Genomic DNA, 18,735 nt, shown 5'->3' with positions numbered 1-18,735 from the left:
TTTTATAAGACCAACTTCTGCTGGTGAAAGAGACAGGCTTTTGAGCTATACAGAGTTCTTCTTCAGGTTAACATATTTCACGGGTTAACTACTTAAACGAAACATTCTGTCTGTTCCATTCTGAGTTCGTTCCCCAGACCTGAAGAAGAACTCTGTATAAGCTCAAAAGCTTGTCTCTCAGCAGCAGAAGCTGGTCCTATAAAAGATATTACCTCACCCACCTTGTCTTTCTAATATCCTGGGACCAACACAGCTACAACAACACTGCATATATAATTTGTTATAACGTTTCAAATACCAGCTGTACATTCATCTGTTTCTAAAGTAAATGAGCTTCCCCTGACATATTAAATCTTACAGATTTTTATAAATCTTCTATGTAAATCGCTCTATTTACATAGCCATGATTGTTTCCTATTAAATGCTTACACAATTTGGAAGCCTTAAGTTTAATGTGTTATCCATTTTCTGCCGTTTTCCGAGTACACAAGGTAGAAGTTTGAAGCATTAGGAGATGAAGGATCTCTATCTTTCCCAGTATTAATATTTACAGGAAGATATGGGAAAGAATAAGACTGTATGAGCTACATGTTAATGAGACAATGCTATTAGCTACAGACAGGGAATGCTGGATGCACATGAGCTGGGAAAAGAGAGACACTTTTCTTGGTGCTGGGATAGGTGGATCGATTTCATTTTCCTGATAAACATCTCTTTTGCAATTGATTATTGTTTTAATCTGATAAAAATGCTTCTAGGCTGAAGTCTTCTATATTAAAATGACAAATTAAAGCCTGAAAAAGAAAATATTCACAGGGTTCATAGTATATAAACTACATATCAACACAAAAACCCACCATAACTAAAAGGGTCATTGGTTATGGGGCCACCATGCTGAGAAACACTTTCTAATGTAGTGGTTCTCAAACTTTTTGGGCTCACAACCCATTTATAAACCTTGATGGCTTGTCGTAACCCAGAGATCCCCAAGACACCCCAGATCCGATGCCCTCCTACCTCCCTGCAGAGGTCCATCCAGGGGTGGCGGACTTGGAGCTAAAATTTTGAGATATGATCAACCAGATGTGAACTCCGCGGGCCTCTGGGGGGAGGATTAGCAAACCGAGACCCCCGCCCCCCAAATACAGCTTCCCCATATGGCCCATGGGGACAGAAGGTGAAGTGTGGGGGGGAATTTGGGGGCCTGGCGGTGAAATGGGGAGATTGAGGTCCTGGCAGTGTAATAAGGAAGGAAATGGGGGCTGAAGGAAGGCTATGGAGGCAGAGGTGGCCAGGGGAGGACCAGAGAGCCAAAACACCCTCAAAAAACACACAGCTCCGTGTGGGTAGAGGGGTGATGAGGATTTGGGGCTGTGGGGGTAAAATGGGGTGGTTTGGGGCAGAAGGGGCCAGGGGTGCAGTGGGGAAATATCTGGGGGCCAGGATAGGTGGTATGACAGAGGGGATGTTTGCCCGCTGTGGGGGGGATATATATCGGGGGACCAGTACTTACTGGAGAATGTGTTATTTGTGACCCAAAGCAGCAAGTTGCTCTTCCCCATGCCTGTGGGAAGAAGGGGCAGGTCAGGGGGAGCAGCAAGGATCCTCAAAATCCCTGCCCCCCGGCATATCCCAGAGTGACCTGCTGCATCCAATGCAAACAGACACCAACCACTCCCTCCCAGCCCCTGTCCCGTGAAGCTCACTGGGTTCGGCTTCCCACACTGGGTGTTACAACCTCTGCAGTTGCAGCTCTGTTCAGATTTGGCCCCCTCTTCCTGACAGGGGGCCACCCAGGCCAAATTTGTGTGTATGGAATTACGACCTGGCGCAGGAGATCGCAATCCCATTCGCTCAAATTTGTCCTGGTCGGCCCCCCCGTCTTCTTGACAAAGGGGTGACTGTGCGAAACCTGAGCAGTGCTGTGACCCCGTGCACCAGGTCGCAACATCCGGAGGGGGAGCTGAGCCCAGCCAGCCCTGCAAGGCTTTGACACATTCTGGTGACCCAATTTTGGGTCACAACTCAGAGGCTGAGAAACCCTGTTCTAGCAGGGCAAGTGACTAAATAATGTGGGCAAATAGTCTAAAACAATAAGGTGCCCATTCTTCATATCTGCTTTACTGACTAGAGAGACCTGCTCCTTCTCCCCCTGTATAGCCTCCATCACTGTAGTGTCTGAGGTTGCTACGATCTTAATGGAGTTTACCATCGCAGCACCCTGTGAGGTAGGGAACTGTTATGGAAAACTGAGGCACAGGATAACTTACATTACTTGCCCAAGGTCACACAGGAAATTTGTGGCAGAGGTAGGAATTGAACCAAATCTCTTGAGTGCTAGGTCAGTGTCCTTACCAATAGAACAGTCTTCCACTTTGGTTTACCATACTGCATCGCTAATATTTATTTAAGGAGTGCCATATGTATATACAGCATTTTACTGATCACCCAACACCCCACCCACCAAAAAAAAAAACCAACAACCAAGGTGCACACCTTAAGAAGCTTGCAGACTGATAGAGATGAATACAATAGCCCAATAATTTAACAAAGGCACAGCGACAATGTTGGTGAGAGCAGGAGAAGCAGGACTGGTACCCAGTAGATCTTAGTTTGAGTGTCTCTGCCACAGATGTTCTGTATGACCTTGTGCAAGTCACTCGGTCAGTTTAGATGATATTTCGTGGAAGTGCACTACACAGTAATTTAGAACAGGAAGTGAAAAAGAACCCTCAATCCAGTTGAAACTGGGAAGTGGGGCAGGGAATGACCTGTCACATCTCACAGTCAAGGTAATAGTGAGGTAATAGCTTTGGATGTAATGGGCCATGTTGAGTTTTAAGCACTGTCATTGAGTTTTAAGCATGTTGAGTTTTAGGCACTGGTTATTTGTGAAGAGAAGACATTTCATGTTCTCTCAGGCCTTAAACTTTTCTTTGGTGGCAGATAGAGGCTGCAGATGTTGGCAAGATCTACAAGCTCCGAATTGGCCATGATGGGAAGGGCATTGGGGATGGCTGGTTCCTGGAAAGTGTCACACTTAAATGGATGGTAATGAAGGTGAAGGAGACTGATAAGAAGAAAAAGAAGAAGAAGAAGAAGAAATCCAGTGAGGAAGAGGAGGAGGACTCCCAGCCAGAAGAAGTGATGGAAGTCTGTAAGTTCGTGGCTCACCGGTGGTTGGCTACAGATGAAGGGGATAAGGAGCTGGTTGTGGAGCTGATACCCGAGGATGGATCTGGACTTGAGGGTAAACTTCCGCAGTAAATACGTGTCCCTAAGCGTCTCATAATCAGTAAAAAAAAAATTACATTTAAGAGAGCAGTACACAGTTAAGCACTCAAAAGTCTGGAAATGCCATAAAGTTGTATATACCCCCTCATCTCTACCCCCTTGTGCACTCAGGATAGCTCAAAGACTGTGCTTCTGCCAGGCTGCTACACCATCCCCACGCCCAGCGAAATGGAAAAACAGCAAATTTAACAATGAGAAAAACGAATACTTTTCACACCGCATGTAGTTCTAGGGGAATTCTGCACCAAAACATTTTAAAATTCTGCATATTTTATTTGTCAAAATAACACAATATAATCACACCAATTTCAATTATTTTGGTAATTTCTTTCAAAATACCTCTCAGCAAGTATGTCTGTAACAATACAGGCAACAACAAAAAAAAGATTCAGGAAATGTTTGTTTAACAAATAGATTCCTTACAAGGCATATTCATACAGAACGTTGAGTAATTCATTTAAACCACAATACAGAAATGTATTTCCTGCACCCCTCAGAAGTAGTGCAAAGGCTTGGGGGAGTCAGGGGTAATGAAAGAGCTGAGGGAGAGGCTGGGGGTGGGTGTGGGTGGGAGAAGTAGGGAACAGGATTTTTTTTGTGTGGGGGAGGGATTGTTAGGGAGCTGGGGAGCCTCCCCCATGCAGACCCTGGCTGACCCCTAGCCACTCCCATTCTATCAGTCACATCTGCCCTATCCCTATGTATCCCTTCACCCTCCTGCCCCTAGTCCCCATGTGGCCCTGCAGTCCTCCTCCTGCATCCACATGTGACCCTCAGCCCCTCTCCCCCAAACTCATGTGGTCCTGCAGCCCCCCTCCCATTCAGTTCATGGCTCAGTGCTGTCACCCCACTAGCTCCTGTCTGTCCCTTCCACTAGCCCTTCTGAACCCCAGTCTGTTACCCTCCTGTAGCCCCGGGTGCCCCACTCTGTCCATCCTGTGCCTCCTCACCTGGCTCTACTGTGAGGAACACAACCTCTTCCCCAACCTCTCCGCCCTCTGGCTGCCCTCTCTTCTGGTGCCACAGCAGCCCCTGGCCGGCAAAATGTATAATTGCAGCGCCTCTCCAGCAGAATCTATATTCTGCGGAGAAAAAAAAATCTGAATGAATTCTGTGCGTGCACAGTGGCACAGAATTCCCCCAGGAGTGAGCATGTAATTAGCCTGTGGAGCTTACTGCTACAAGATATCATTGAGGCTAAGGGTTTAGGAGGTTTAAAAAACCCAGCTTCAGCATTTATATGGCTAACAAGAATGTACGACATTACAATAGATAGGGTAAAAAATATGATCTAAATCCTCATGCTTCACAGCAGAAGCAAACGTGGGGGTTTGGAAGAAACGTCCTAAATGGCTGGGTTATTCCACAGTGGTCCAGTAGGGGTTTCTTGAAACTTCCTCTGAAGCATCTAGTGTTGACCACTGTTGGAGACTGAATATTAGACTAGATGAGTGTAAGTGTAACCCACACACCTGCTGGATGTGGTGCTCTGTCCCATCTAGGGAGACCACTTCAAGAGAGAGATTAATGAGTCTGCTCTACAACCTTAGCTACCAGCCCTATGGCTTCTGGCTCATGCAGTAGAGGCTCATGCATTTAGCTGCAAGAGTCCCAGGTTCGATCCTGCCCACCGACGACCGGAGTCTGTCAGCGTTACATAAGTTGGTGAGCAAAAAACCTGGCTAGGGAAGGTTAAAATAAAGCCCAAGTAAGAGTTTAGTTCAAGGCCCTTTCCTCAGAACTGGCTTTATTATCACAAAAGGATTGGAAACAAGAGTAAACAACTCAGAACACTTGGTCCCAGCCAAGCTAAGAGGGCAGAGGACACACCATTCTTCCTTGCTCTCCTGGCCTACTGACAGCTCCCATGGAGGGACTTACCTCAACTCTTACCTCCTCTAGAATGATCCAGAAGCATTCCTTTATATAGTTTCTGGCAAGCGGTCACATGACAGTCACCTGATCCCTCTCCATCGTGTGCCCTGTGTGGACCACAACTCAGAACAAACCTCATCTTAATAGGGCTGTCCATGCCTGTGCTTATAGGCCAGCGTGTTGTTATAATGGACCACTGGTCTGATTCAGCATGACAGTTCTTATGTTCCTATGTCATCTCTTCTGTGCAACTTCACTTACAGAGAACACCTATGAGGTCCATGTCGTCACTGGGAATGTGTGGGGTGCTGGGACTGATGCTAATGTCTTCTTGAGCATCTATGGCGAAGGAGGAGGAGACACTGGTGAGCGCCAGCTGAAAAGGTCCAACCACCTGAACAAGTTTGAGAAGGGCCAGGTAAGGCATTAATTAGTCACTCAAGCAAGCGAAAGGCAGGTATGATCCTCTGTCCTTGAACACAAGCTGCTGATCGTTCATTGCTACATCTTCTCAGTAAACCTCAGGCTATTCTTTGAATTCAAAGTTTGGACATCTGGTTTTCTCTCTTAAACAAATAGAGCTGGGAAATACCTCAATATATATTTCAGTGAATATTCACTTGAATGAAAAACTGGATTTGCTTCGCCTGGGTTTGTGCCTCTTTTGTGGCTGGATTCCTGAAAGTGTTCTGGTGATGTAATTTACTGGCAGAAATGTTTGGAAACTGCAAATTTTAAATGGATATTAGATAATATATGTCAGAATTAATTTTGAATGTCTGAATATTTGCATTGGAAAATTGATCCTAAAAGTTACACTCATCTGGTCAGGGAGCAAAAACAATATCATGTGACCTATCTGTCCAGTTATAATTAAAACAGTGCAGTTTGCAATCAACAGAGCAACTGTTACTAGTAGGAATTATTCAGAGAATAATTTTTAATAATGAAAAAAACTGAGAAAATGGTAAGCTGCTTGCAGGCAACTTGCAACAAGCAAAGAGGCTAAATTTGCCCCGTAATCTGTTTATTATGAATTATTAGTTCAGATCTAATAACATCATAATCTAAGCATCATTCTGTAAGTGGGAGGAATTCTAAGAAAGAGATGTAACACCTTATGCTTTTGGTAGCCGAGGAAGCCAAAAGTCTATCAACAAGCTAATTGCATTAAGGTTTCTAAATAGCATGAAGATAAGGACTGTATTGTCAAATTGTTATTGTTGTTAATGGGTAAACTTTATGACGCTGCAAATGACAAAGGGAGAACTTCTTCAGTAGCTTCACCCAAAACATATTGAAGTCCCCAGGAGTCTTTCCATGGATTTAAAGGGCCTTTACATCAGGGTTCAGCTGCTTTGTTGCAAAGTGGATTCCAAGAAGAGATAAGGACTCTGGAAAGACTGAGAGTTAGGAGAGACAGATTAAAGCTGCTGATAATATGATTTTAATATCTGAGAAAGCACGAGAGAGTTTTCACTTTTTTTTTTAATGGAAAAAATACCCTGTCCAGGCACTGACTCCCTGTAGGCTTGGGTGTGAAACACCAGTCTGCCTCTGTTTCTGCTTTTGCAGGAAGATATATTCACCATCAAAGCCATTGATCTGGGAGTACTGAAGAAACTGCGGATTCGTCATGACAACTCCAGCGGCAACGCAGCCTGGTTCTTGGACAGAGTGGAGATTGTTGATCTCAAGGACAACACCAGGTGAGCAGATTGCTGCACTCCATTCATGTGATCGGACCCATGGGATTCATACTTCCGGTCAGATAAATATAAAGCCTTAGAAATACAAAGAATATAGTGATTTTGTTACATGTGTCACGAAACCAGTCTGGATGATCCTCTTAGAATGCTAAAATAATGGTGCTGTTGGATGTGGGGATGACTCTCTCAGACGTGTGTGCAGAGGACCCCAGCTCTGTGCAAGGGGTAGGAAGAGGGTATAAAGATGTGTGTTCAGGATGCACATTAGTCCCACTGTCATTACCCATCCAGAACTCGTCTCAAAAGGCACTACAGCTCCCGTCTCTGTTTCTATAACCCCCCTTCACGAGAGCTCCTGGGGTAAGTTGCCAGTGCAAGTAGCCCTGGGAGCCCAGCTCTAATGGTGTCAAACTCACTGGGAGCCTAGAGCCAGTAATGCGGCAGCAATGTTCAATACTGATAGCTTTGGGCTCTGGAAAATCCCCTGAGATCTTCTGGGATCAAAGTGGAACTCAGGGGCCAGTGAAGTTTGGAAGCAGAATCTACCTTTTCTTCCAGGAGGAACACACTCCACTTGAAGGAAATTCCTGTTGCATAGTCCTTGACCTATGGTATGGGTTCCCTCCTATAGCCTGGACTCTGGAAGCTTGTGACCCAGCACTTGGTTTGCTTTTTACATATATTGGGGGGGGGGAGATAAACCAATGGGCTAAATCCAAAGGTCCTGACCCAGGCAAATTCCCAGTAACTTGAGAGGGAGCAGACTGAATACAACTTGAGCCCCCAATCCATTGGAATGCTTAAGCATGTGCTCAACTTCAAGCATGTGAATAGTTCCATTGACTTTAGTGGGGCTACTCCCATATTAAAAGTTAAGCATGTCCGTAAGTGCTTTGCTGGTTTGGAACCTGAGTGAGGACCTCAAGACTCGGTCCGTTGTTTGTAAATATAAAGTATATTTTGCTGTGAGACCATCATTAACCCTTAGGTTATTTATCTGCTTCTGGGCCTCAAAATGAAATGAGCCAGGCGGGACTGACAGCTTGACACTCAGTATCTATCAGCAGGCATCAATTGCCAGGCCTGGATAAGTCCACATAAAGGGAACAAAAGACAAGGAAGGAGACACATTTATGCTTATCAGCTTTGAGTGCTGTTACTCTCTGTTAACGAGCCTCTCATCTTTGCTAATTACTGCTGTTCATGTCTGTGAAGTGCTCTGAAGATGAAAAGTCCTGTGTGAGTGCTGTGTGCCACTGTTATTCTTGCAGGTATTATTTCCCATGCCAGCGGTGGTTGGCAGGTGAGGAAGATGATGGTCAGATTGCCAGAGAGCTGGTTCCAGTGGATGAAGCATTTATAAAGAAAGATTCGGACAATGATCATCAATCTCTTGCATCTCTGGGCCTGGAACAGAAAGGTTTACATCAGTCTTGTGTTTCTTTCAATGAATAAAAGGAAGACAAGTTATTAATAGCTCTAAGACCACTATCAATTAGAGTATTTGTTAGGCCATGAAAAAGTCCCCTCCTGGATTGTCAGGGTTCCCTCCCCACTCTGAACTCTGGGGTACAGATGTGGGGACCCGCATGAAAGACCCCCTAAGCTTATTTCTACCAGCTTAGGTAAAAACTTCCCCAAGGCACAAATCCTTTCCTTGTCCTTGGACGGTATCATTGCCACCACCAAGTGAGTTAGACAAAGATTCAGGAAAAGGACCACTTGGAGTTCCTATTTCCCCAAAATATCCCCCCAAGCTCCTTCACCCCCTTTCCTGGGCAGGCTTGAGAATAATATACTAACCGACTAGGTACCCAAGGTGAGCACAGACCAGACCCTTGGGGTTTTAGGACACTAAAAACCAATCAGGTTCTTAAAAGCAGAACTTTATTATAAAGAAAAAAGTAAAAGAAGCACCTCTGTCAAATCAGGATGGAAGGTAATTTTACAGGGTAATAAAAAGATTTAAAACACAGAGGATTCCCTTTTAGGCTCAACTTCAAAGTTACAAAAAACAGAAATAAACCTCCCTCTTATCATAAGGAAAATTCATAAGCTAAAACAAAAGATAATCTAACGCATTTCCTTGCTTTACTTACAATTTTTGTAATCTTAGATGCTTATTTCAGGTAGGGTTTTAGGAGAGGTTTTTTCTCTCTGTCCTGAGAGAGCACAACAAAGAGAGCACAAACAAAACCTCCTCCCACAGATTTGAAAGGATCTTCTTCCCTTATTGGTCCTTTTGGTCAGGTGCCAGCTGGTTATTTGAGCTTCTTAACCCCATACAGGTAAAGGAGGGATTTTATGCTACCCGTAGCTGTATGTTTATGACATGAATCATGAGATTATTTAGTGCGAATAAAATGTGAAATACTCAGTGCCCTGTAAGATAATGAGCCCCACCCCTCCCCTGTTCTCATGAACTTTAATCACCTTGCAAGACTGGACCCATGTGTGGAAGGCAAACATCTGTTTCAGTCTCTCCCTTTCTCTTGCAAGGAGTGAGTGCTACAGTACATCTGAATTGGAATGCACAGCCATCATTAAAACCATAGCCGCTTAGTAGTGCTAGTTAGCAATGGAAACGAGGAGTCCTTGTGGCACCTTAGAGACTAACAAATGTATTTGGGCATAAGCTTTCGTGGTCTATAACCCACTTCATCAGATGCATGGAGTGGAAAATACAGTAGGCAGGTACAAATATACAGCACATGAAAAGATAGGAGTTGCCTTACCAAGTGTAAAAAGAAGAACAGGAGTACAGACTAACACGGCTGCTACTCTGAAACTTACCAAGTGTGTGTGTGTGGGGGGGGTCAGTGCTAACGAGGCCAATTCAATTAGAGTGGATGTGGCCCATTTCCAACAGTTGACAAGAAGGGGTGAATATCAACAGAGGGGAAATTACTGTTTGTAGTGCTAACAAGGCCAATTCAATCATGGTGCATGTGGCCCATTCCCAACTGTTGACAAGAAGGTGTGAGTATCAACAGAGGGAAAATTATTTTTTGTAGTGACCCAGCCACTCCCAGTCTTTATTCAGGCCTAATTAGTTATCAATGGGTACAAGTTTGGATGTGAAACTGACCAGGTGTCAGTGACTAAAACCGGAGACTTGTTGCTATCAAGGAACCTGAAGATTTATCTTTTTTTCATTTAGCACCCTGGTGTCTTCTGATCAGAGGTGGTGCTAGCCCATTGGGGGCCGTAAGCAAGAATATTCCCCCCCCAGAGACACAACATATCCTAAAAAAGCAAATAAGGGGCCTCCTTGAGCAGCTTGGGGATCTATACAATTGCTTGGTCTGCTTATGCCTCGTGCCAGCTCTGCTTATGTTTATCTTCCTGAAACTACCTTGTATCCGGTGTGCTTGATTGCCCATGCCAACAACTGAATAATGACGCAATCACGGGGCCTGATCCTGCAAGGTGATCAGTGTCCTGGACTTCCGCTGACTCCAGTGGGAGTTGAGAGCCTTAAGCTAAGCCCCTGCATCCATATTTATACATCGGAATAAGTGGGCTAATTTTCAAAAATGTTGAGCACCCAGCAGCTCCTATTGACTTCAGTGGGAGCTGCTTCTGAAAATCAGGACACTCCTTTGGGTGCCTAAATATGGATTGATGAGTCTAACTTTAAGCGCCCATTTTTGACAATCTTGGCTTATTATTTTGTAGTGTTGTGGAGACAACTTCTAGGAATTTCCACAGCTCTTAAGAGTTTGCCACACTTTTCAGATGATGGTGTTGTGGGAAACGATGCAAATCGGATATAGTGAAGGGCTGTCTGCCTATATCAAATCTGGTGCTGTAAATGAAATGTTATTGTAGATTGCAGCAGGAAACAAATCTGAGAAGCATGTGAGACTCCCAGGAAAGAAATGGGAAGTCTGAACAGCTCTCTCTTCTGTAAAGATGGAGAAAGCATTACTGAATGAAGAGCGGTCGCGGATCCTGCAGCCCAACAGTCCTGTTTCACTCTAGCAAATATCAGTACAAGCGACAGGAATTACTGTCAGAGCTTTAGGAATACAATCTGACTGTCCAAAAATAAATAAATAACGCGTGCAATGAAACAAGAAGAAATAGAATTAATAGCTGCTCAGTGTTCACACTCTCAAATTAAGAAATGCTTTTTGACAGCTAAATCAACTACTTATACTGTGAAAGTGAAAACCGGGGACAAGAAGAATTCTGGGACAGATGCCAATGTCTTCATCATTCTTTATGGAAATAAAGATGACACGGGTAGGAACCAAGTACAGCCCATGTATGTGTGAGAGAGATGGGGTCCGTGCTGTTGGTATAATTGACTGAAATGGCTGAGGAGTGTGTGTGTGTGGGGGGGGGGGGGGCGTTTTTTGCTTTCCTCAATACAATATCTGTTCTTAGTTAAGATGATTTCATATTCTTGCTGTAAGTCTTTTTCTTATCAGAGTGCATATGGAAGTCAATGTTATTTATCATTTTAGTTACTAGGGGATAGATCCTCAGCTCCTGCAAATCACTGTCATTTCATGGGCCTCAATAGAGCTAGGCCAATCGACACCAGCTGTGTAAGCCGAATTGTTGACAGCATAGATTAAAACAAAGAGTAGGAAAACAGAACACTTGGTCTGGGTCAACTCATTTGTATCCCAGCAAGGAATCAGCCCACTCTAGAAACCCAGCTCGTCTTCAACTGCTGAGGTGTTGCAGAAATATTTGATCTGTTGATGAGCAAACCCTGTTGGGACCAACACCATGCTTATGTAGTGAATCTTAGTATTTGTGACAGTGACAGACAGTGAAGAGAAGTGTAGGGCAAATTCCCTTACACAACTCGGACCACATCCCTACTGGCCCTTCAACAGCATAGTTGCTGTGGCATTGAAGGGAGACCTCTCAACTCAAGAGAGATGTGATGTGTATTTTGGTGAGTTTTTTATATTCAGTTGAAAATCTAGGGTTCAGCGTGACAAAGGACAGATTGGACACCAAATCTCCAGAGGTGAAAGGCCATTTATTACCCTGTTGCCACATCCCCTGTTCCTGTTTACAATCCCAAAGTATTGATTTTTATACATTAAACCAGTGATACCCAGACTGCAGCCAACGAGCCGCAAGTGGCTCTTTAATGTGTCTCCTGCGGCTCTTTGAAGCACATGATATTAAAACACTGTGATGTAATTATTAACCAATCAGCATAAGTGCTGGAAGTAGGTGTGCTGGGGGTGCAGCCACACCCCTTAGTCTGAAGTGGTTTCCATCATACACAGAGTTTACAGTTGGGTTTAATGACTCTCAGCCCCCCGCACCTCACTATGCAAATTGGTCTAGCATCCCTGCCAATCAGGATGCTTTTACTATGTTATTAACCAATTATAGTTGATAATATAATAATACCCAGGCTGTCATTTTACTGTGAGAATAATTATACGCGCACGCACACACACAGACGCACACACACGCAGACCTATATAGTAAACGAAACAATGAATTCACACTACTTTTTGGGGTAATGCTGATTGCTAATTTGGCTCCTGAACCACTGAGGTCTGAATATCATTGCACTAAACAATGTCTGTATGTGCTACAACAAACAGGGATAATCAATCTAAAGGCCTCCAAAACTAACAAGAACAAATTTGAGCGTGGGAAGCTCGATGCCTTTACAGTGGAATCTGTGGACATTGGAGACCTGAAAAAAATAAAGATTGGCCATGACAATAAAGGTAAGATGATAAGATGACCTGGCACAACATAGCTTTCCTTGTTCCACATTGGGATGTGTGTGTGTGTACGTGTTATATTTGGAAATATTCCTTTCATGATTTATTTATTAACATGCTGGACACTATTATCATCAGGGGCTTGGTGCTTTGCAGACAAATATACAGGCTCTTTCCCCAAGGAGCCTGCAATTTAATTTAGACGTGGTACAGCAGTGGTGGCAAACGAGGTGTGAGCAGTGTTGAAACACAGCAGTTTTTTCATCCTTTTGTAAGCTGTGATATTACAGCAGGAGTATGCACCAGGGTGGAAAGGCTGCCCAGGAGAAGTGAACGTTGCAAGGGAATTGCTGTACAAAACCATTATTCCATGAAAGGGGTGATGCCAGTCCTCTGTCTGGCTTTATAGCCACCTTGTGGTATATATTCAGGGCATTCCTACCTGATTGCTATGTTTTAAAATGATCAGGATTTCAAAATGGGATCTGCAGATAATAAAACCCAGGTGTTAAATTCACACAAAGGGCCCAGGTTTTCACATGTAACTAATGGTTCCAGATGCCTCGATTTTTGAATGCTTAACTTCAGACATTTTAAAGGGGCCTGATTTTCAGAAAGTGCTGCAAACCCTCCCTCTGATAATGAGGCCCCTTTAGTCTCCCACTGGACAGTCCGACTCTGAGGCACCCCAAACCCCTCGCCACTTTTGAAAAAATTGGCCTCAAGTTCTGACGAAAGAAGCAAGAGTGAGCAAGAGTCTAATGGTGACCAGTGAGCTCCTCCTGTGTTCTGACCCTGGTTTTCACTCCCTCTGGGACTTTGAGCAAGTCACTTAGCAGTAGCCTGTCTACCGCAAGTGACTTTTCTGTAAAACAGGATGATAACACTTACCTCTTTCACAGGGATCTTGCAGGATGAATTAATTAGTTCATTGTCTGGAAAGCGCTTTGCTGGTGAAAAGTACTATTCACTCTGAGTATAATCTCCTGCTACAGGTGGCTCTGCTGGCTGGTTTCTGGAATGGGTGGAAATTGATGCCCCATCACTTGGGCAATGCCTGAAGTTTCCTTGTGGCCGCTGGCTGGATAAATCAGAGGATGATGGAGCCACTGAGAGAGATCTCTTCCCTGCAGAACTGCAGACAAAAGAATATGTTCCATGTATGTAGCATTTTGCCTCGTGGCAGACATTGAATTGCTCATCTCTAAGCCCCCTGCTTTCCCCTTTCCCTATTTCTGTGGGGTGGGAATCCACGGTACTTCTCATCCCTCACATTCACAACTTTGGGGCTCTCTCTGACTCTTCTTCACACATGCTGGCTATCGCCAAATCTTGTCACTTCTGCATCCATGGCTTTTTTTAAATCTACCCCTTCCCTTTATAAGGAAAGATGGTCCAGTAGTTAAGGTGCTAGCCTGGGACTTGGAAATGGAGTTATATTCCTTGCCCTGCCACAGACTTCCTGTGTAGCCTTGGCCAAGTCACTTACCTGTCTGTGTGCCTCAGTTCTCCTTCTGTAAAACATGGACAATAGGACTTGCCTTCTTCACATGATTGGTATCAGGATAACTAACCTTAAAGACTGTGAGGCACTCAGATACTACAGTAATGGGGACCATAGAGCTACCATAGGTTTATGGATTCTTTCTTCTCTCCCCTGCCCAAACCCTTGTTCATGCCATTGTTCCTTCTCACTTGGACTATCCTCCTTTCTGGACACCCTGATCTTTACCGTCACCTCTTCAAACTATCCAGCAGTCAGAAGCTAAAATAATCTTTCACTGGTGATGCCCTGACAATGTCCCCTCACTTACGTCCCTACCTCCACTGCTGCTCTGACCATGTCTCTCAAGCACATTTGCACTTTCTTTCCACATAAAACATTAGGGGTGGAAGAAGGGGTGCTCCTTGTACCTTTCCCCACCACCATTCCTGGTGCGTTCGGTCTGCTGTCAGACACAACTGGCCCCAGGTTTGGAATAATAAATATACAGACCCATGGGATGAATGTCAACCCATCGCAAGGCCTCTGCACACATAGACCACACTGCAGCCCTAGGGATCATCAGTGTCACATTTCAACCCTATGGGACTTAACCAGTGCATAACCCTTGCGCTGGTCCTCTTCAGCTCTCACCCGTAGTACCGTGGTTTTGCTTCTCACCGTGTTTTTCCTGAGATGTATCACACATGGTAATATGATACATAACTTGAGTGGGTAATTTTTAGGGGTATTACATGACGTAAGAGTTTCTGGAATGCCAGCTCTTCGTGTACAATATGTGCAAAGCTTATTTATGTCAGCAGCCCTTTTGCAGCATCTGGAACCAGCAATCAGGGCTATGTAGGAGGAGACTTGCAAGGTGCTAGAACCAAGCGTAAATACACATGTGCATAAATACACCCGTTGTACTATTCACAGTATTCTAATTTCCCAACCATTAAAATAGTGATTTCAGATTGCCACTAAAATGGTCTGACATGTCTCCTGATCGCTCACGCCAAATTATTTCCCTGAGCATGGAGGATGAAAACATGTCATTGTTGTGCCCGTTAAAACAGTGCCTGTGGGGTACAACCTGAAAACGAAAGGGGATTCTGACAGCTGAGAGCTATGACCTTCTTACAGTGCTGAGTTGCTGATTCAGTTCTAAGCTGATGTTAATATTCAAATGAAAAAACCCAAGCATAGCAGACTTGAGAAGATCAGATCATTTTTATTTCATAACACATAGCAGGCGATTTTGGTCTCCAGGATTAGTTCTTTATTTTTACATATTGCAGGAAACTATTTCAGTTTATCTGCAGCACAGGCGAATAGGTTTCATTGGTTCTGGCAAAAAAGAATATTAAGTACCTTCAGGCTGATTGTCTCTAAAATCAAACTTCTTCATCTCTGTTCTCCTGAGAGCTGTGTTTAGAAAGCCTGGATAGTTAATGAATGATTATGCTCTGATATGCATAATCACAGTTACTCCAGCAATAATAGAAGTGGTGCCAGAAATATGCCATCTGTTCTGATCTAGGATGCTGAGTCCTAGAACTGCCAGCACTGTAGCATAAAGCATAACAACGAATATTGAAAGGGGTGGAGTGTGGGAAAGCACAGGATTATAAGCAGTTTAGAAAGATGCATAGAAAAAGGAAGAGGATGGTTGAAGTGGGGTTTGCTATACATGAACAGGTAAACCAAAGAGAACAGAAGGCCAACCAGAATGACAGAGAAGGGATAGAAGAAATGGAAGCCATGGTAACTGTATGGGCCAATTCTGCACAACTCTAATGGAGACTGGTAGCATCCTAAGTGTGAGTCAGCAAAGAGATGATCTCTATTAGGGTTCAAGAACTGCAAAGAGGCCTTTAATAATTTGAAATAAAATCAATAATATTAATGCTGAGCTCTTGTCGGGCACTTTTCATCCATATACCTCAAACCACTGAACAAAAGAGAGTAAATATCATTCTCCACATTGGGAAACTGAGACTCAGAGAGGGGAAGTGACTTGCTCAAGGTTATGTAACAGGTCAGTAGCAAAGCCAGGAATCTGTCCTGGTCTTGTGGCCCCCCCAGGCCAGTCCCCTATATCCTGGGCTAGTCTATTTCTTACATCAGGAAGAGGCTGAAAAGGAATAAGAATAAGAAAGAACTGTAGGAAGTATAGAATTAAAGGCAACAGTAAATTCTAGAGAGACCAAAGTAGGAACAAGGAAGGATTAAAGGGTCCAATTCATTGTTGCTCTGCACCCTGTGTAGTCACAATTCTAATTTGGTAGCATTTTATGCCCGCTTTGCACTACTGTAGGTAACTGGACAAGGTGCAGGGCACTGGAGAATCTGGCCTCAAGAGAACACTAGATAAAAGAGTGAAATGGAAATTAGTTCTTTAAAGCGAGAGACGGGTTCACATTCCCCCACCCACCCCCCTGGTTGATGTTTCCTCTGCAAGCTAATACTTAAAATAGTCCAGAAGTTTTAATGAGGTTTATATAGAATTTTTCATACCAGCTCCAGCTAGTTCAGTTTTGCCAGTTTGTTTAGTTACTCAAAAATCTTCTGAGTCTTTTCAAGACTCAGCGTACTGTGGGAGATTCATGTTTCCATGACTTTGCAATATAAATATCCAGAGCTCTTTTGACTCCCAGGATTAAATCCAATGGGTCAGATTCCAACCTCAGTAAATCAGTATGAATTCAGAGTAGCTCTGTTGGCTTCATTGATTTAAATGGAGTTCTCCAGATTTATGCTGGTGTAACTGAGATCAGAATCCAGCCTCATGACTTGCAACGTAATGTAACAGTTAATTGTGCATAACTTGTGTGTGTAGAATTCCTAATGATGCTTTGTAAATGTTGACATTTCTAATCTAGGTTTGAGTTTGTTAAATTCTAAAATGAATTATAGACTTTCCCAGTTGGAAGCCTTGCTTTTTGCTCACAGCCCGTGGTTTGTTTTTTGTTTTCCTCTGCTTAACTTAGTTGTCCCTTACGAGATCACAGTTTACACCAGTGACATCTTTGGAGCTGGCACCGATGCAGATGTTTTCATTGTTCTGTATGGAAGTAATGGGGTCTGCAGTCAACAGAAATCCCTGTGCCAGAACAAGAGAGAGCAAAGGTTGTGCTTTGAGAGGAACTCAGTGGATCAGTTCATTGTGGAGGTAAAATAAAAAATATTTGCTCTTTTGCAGGAGCAATGATTGGGTGAGGGGTTTAGGGACACAAAATGGAGTGGAAAAAAATTGAAAAAGGACTCTTCATGACAGCTGGGTGAAAATTTTTGGATGACTAATTCCGGACAAAAGATTCATTTTTGGCTGACCTGAAACTATTTGTGAATTTGACATGAATTGTTTTGGCCATTCACAGAGTGCCAGAGAAGGAAAAGATGGGGGTGCGGCTGGACCCTTGTAACCTTTAGCCCAGTGGTTAGGGAACTCATTGGAGAACGAGGCTTGAATCTCTGCTCTGTGTTCAAATCCCTCTTCTGGAATAGACCTCAGGCAGACTTTTTCCATTTACCAGATAGTCTAAAAATTTCAGATGTGTTTCAGCCCAAACAGAATTTTTTTTCCAGTTTTTTGGAACTTCCACTGAACCAAAAAATCAATTACTTGCCCAGTGCTACTCTTTACCTCTCTCCTCACTGGAGACTTGTGCAGGTACTGCTGTGGGGGAGAAAGGATGGTCTAATGGTTAGGGGATTAGCCTAGGACTTGGGAGTCCTGGATTCTGTCCCAGTGCTGCTACAGACTTCCTGCATGATCCCAGGCAAATCACCAAGCCTCCTTGTGTAACCCACACACCTTCTTGGTGTAGTTTTTTGTCCCATCTAGTGGGACTGAGACCACTTAGAGAGAGAGTCAGATGAGTCTGCTCTACAGCATTAGCTAAGAGGCAGTTGGCTTTTAGTTCATGCGGTAGAGGCTCATGCACTAAGCTCCAGAAGTTCCCGGTTTAATCCTGCCTGCCGAGGACTGGGGTCTGTTGGTGTTACAAATGGGGTCTCGGCCAGGATTTCAGCTGGGAACTCTGAAGGTTGGGACATGCTTCCTCAGCTAGGGGAAGTATGTAACCCCACACACTGCCTGGGTGTGGTGGTCTGTCCCATCTAGTGGCACCGAGACCACTTGAGAGAGAGAGATTAATGAGTCTGCTCTACAGCGTTAGCTAAGGGCCATGTAGCTTTTGCTCATGTGGTAGAGGCTCATGCACTAAGCTCCCCAGGTTCGAACCTGTCCACCGACAGACCGGGGTCTGTCGGGGTTACACTTGCACCTCAGGTCCCCATCTATAAAATGGGGATAATAGCCCTATCTCACTGCATGTTACAAGGATAAATACATGCAAAGCACTGTAAGGAGCAAAGATACAGTAATAGGAGCAACATATGATTGATAAGTAGCAACCCCTGCCATTGCTTGCTAATGGCCTCATCTAGAACCTTTAGTCAATTATAATTTCTCTTCCTCTCTCTCTGGCACACTTACATATATTCTCGCTTGATCTCTGTCCCTCCAATATTTTCAAAAGGAAACCCCTTCTAAGAACCAAAGGTAATGTCTGAAATTGCATGCACAAATGGGGGATCTATATGCACCATTTTGTGGGTGCACTTTCAGAAGGCACTTTTGAAAAGTTGGTCCATA

The 18,735-nt window shown here is 44.0% G+C and overlaps 1 protein-coding gene across 1 annotated transcript in view; it reads left to right on the top strand.

Moving 5' to 3' along the window:
• Positions 1-2,956: 2,956 nt before the first annotated feature.
• The window catches only part of LOC117879575 (lipoxygenase homology domain-containing protein 1-like), a 52,597-nt gene continuing 36,818 nt past the window's right edge, over positions 2,957-18,735 (top strand). The window contains exons 1-8 of the mRNA XM_034774848.1: positions 2,957-3,250; positions 5,433-5,587; positions 6,745-6,878; positions 8,150-8,298; positions 11,022-11,126; positions 12,464-12,592; positions 13,585-13,749; positions 17,066-17,247. Coding sequence (XP_034630739.1) covers positions 3,049-3,250; positions 5,433-5,587; positions 6,745-6,878; positions 8,150-8,298; positions 11,022-11,126; positions 12,464-12,592; positions 13,585-13,749; positions 17,066-17,247 — 1,221 coding nt within the window. The 5' untranslated portion in view covers positions 2,957-3,048. The remainder of the gene's footprint in view (positions 3,251-5,432; positions 5,588-6,744; positions 6,879-8,149; positions 8,299-11,021; positions 11,127-12,463; positions 12,593-13,584; positions 13,750-17,065; positions 17,248-18,735) is intronic.

Source organism: Trachemys scripta, chromosome 6 (assembly GCF_013100865.1).
Source record: "Trachemys scripta elegans isolate TJP31775 chromosome 6, CAS_Tse_1.0, whole genome shotgun sequence".
NCBI classification, from domain to species: domain Eukaryota; kingdom Metazoa; phylum Chordata; order Testudines; family Emydidae; genus Trachemys; species Trachemys scripta.
The sequence above is the reverse complement of the archived record's forward strand: the minus strand, read 5'-3'. Positions and strand labels throughout refer to the sequence as shown.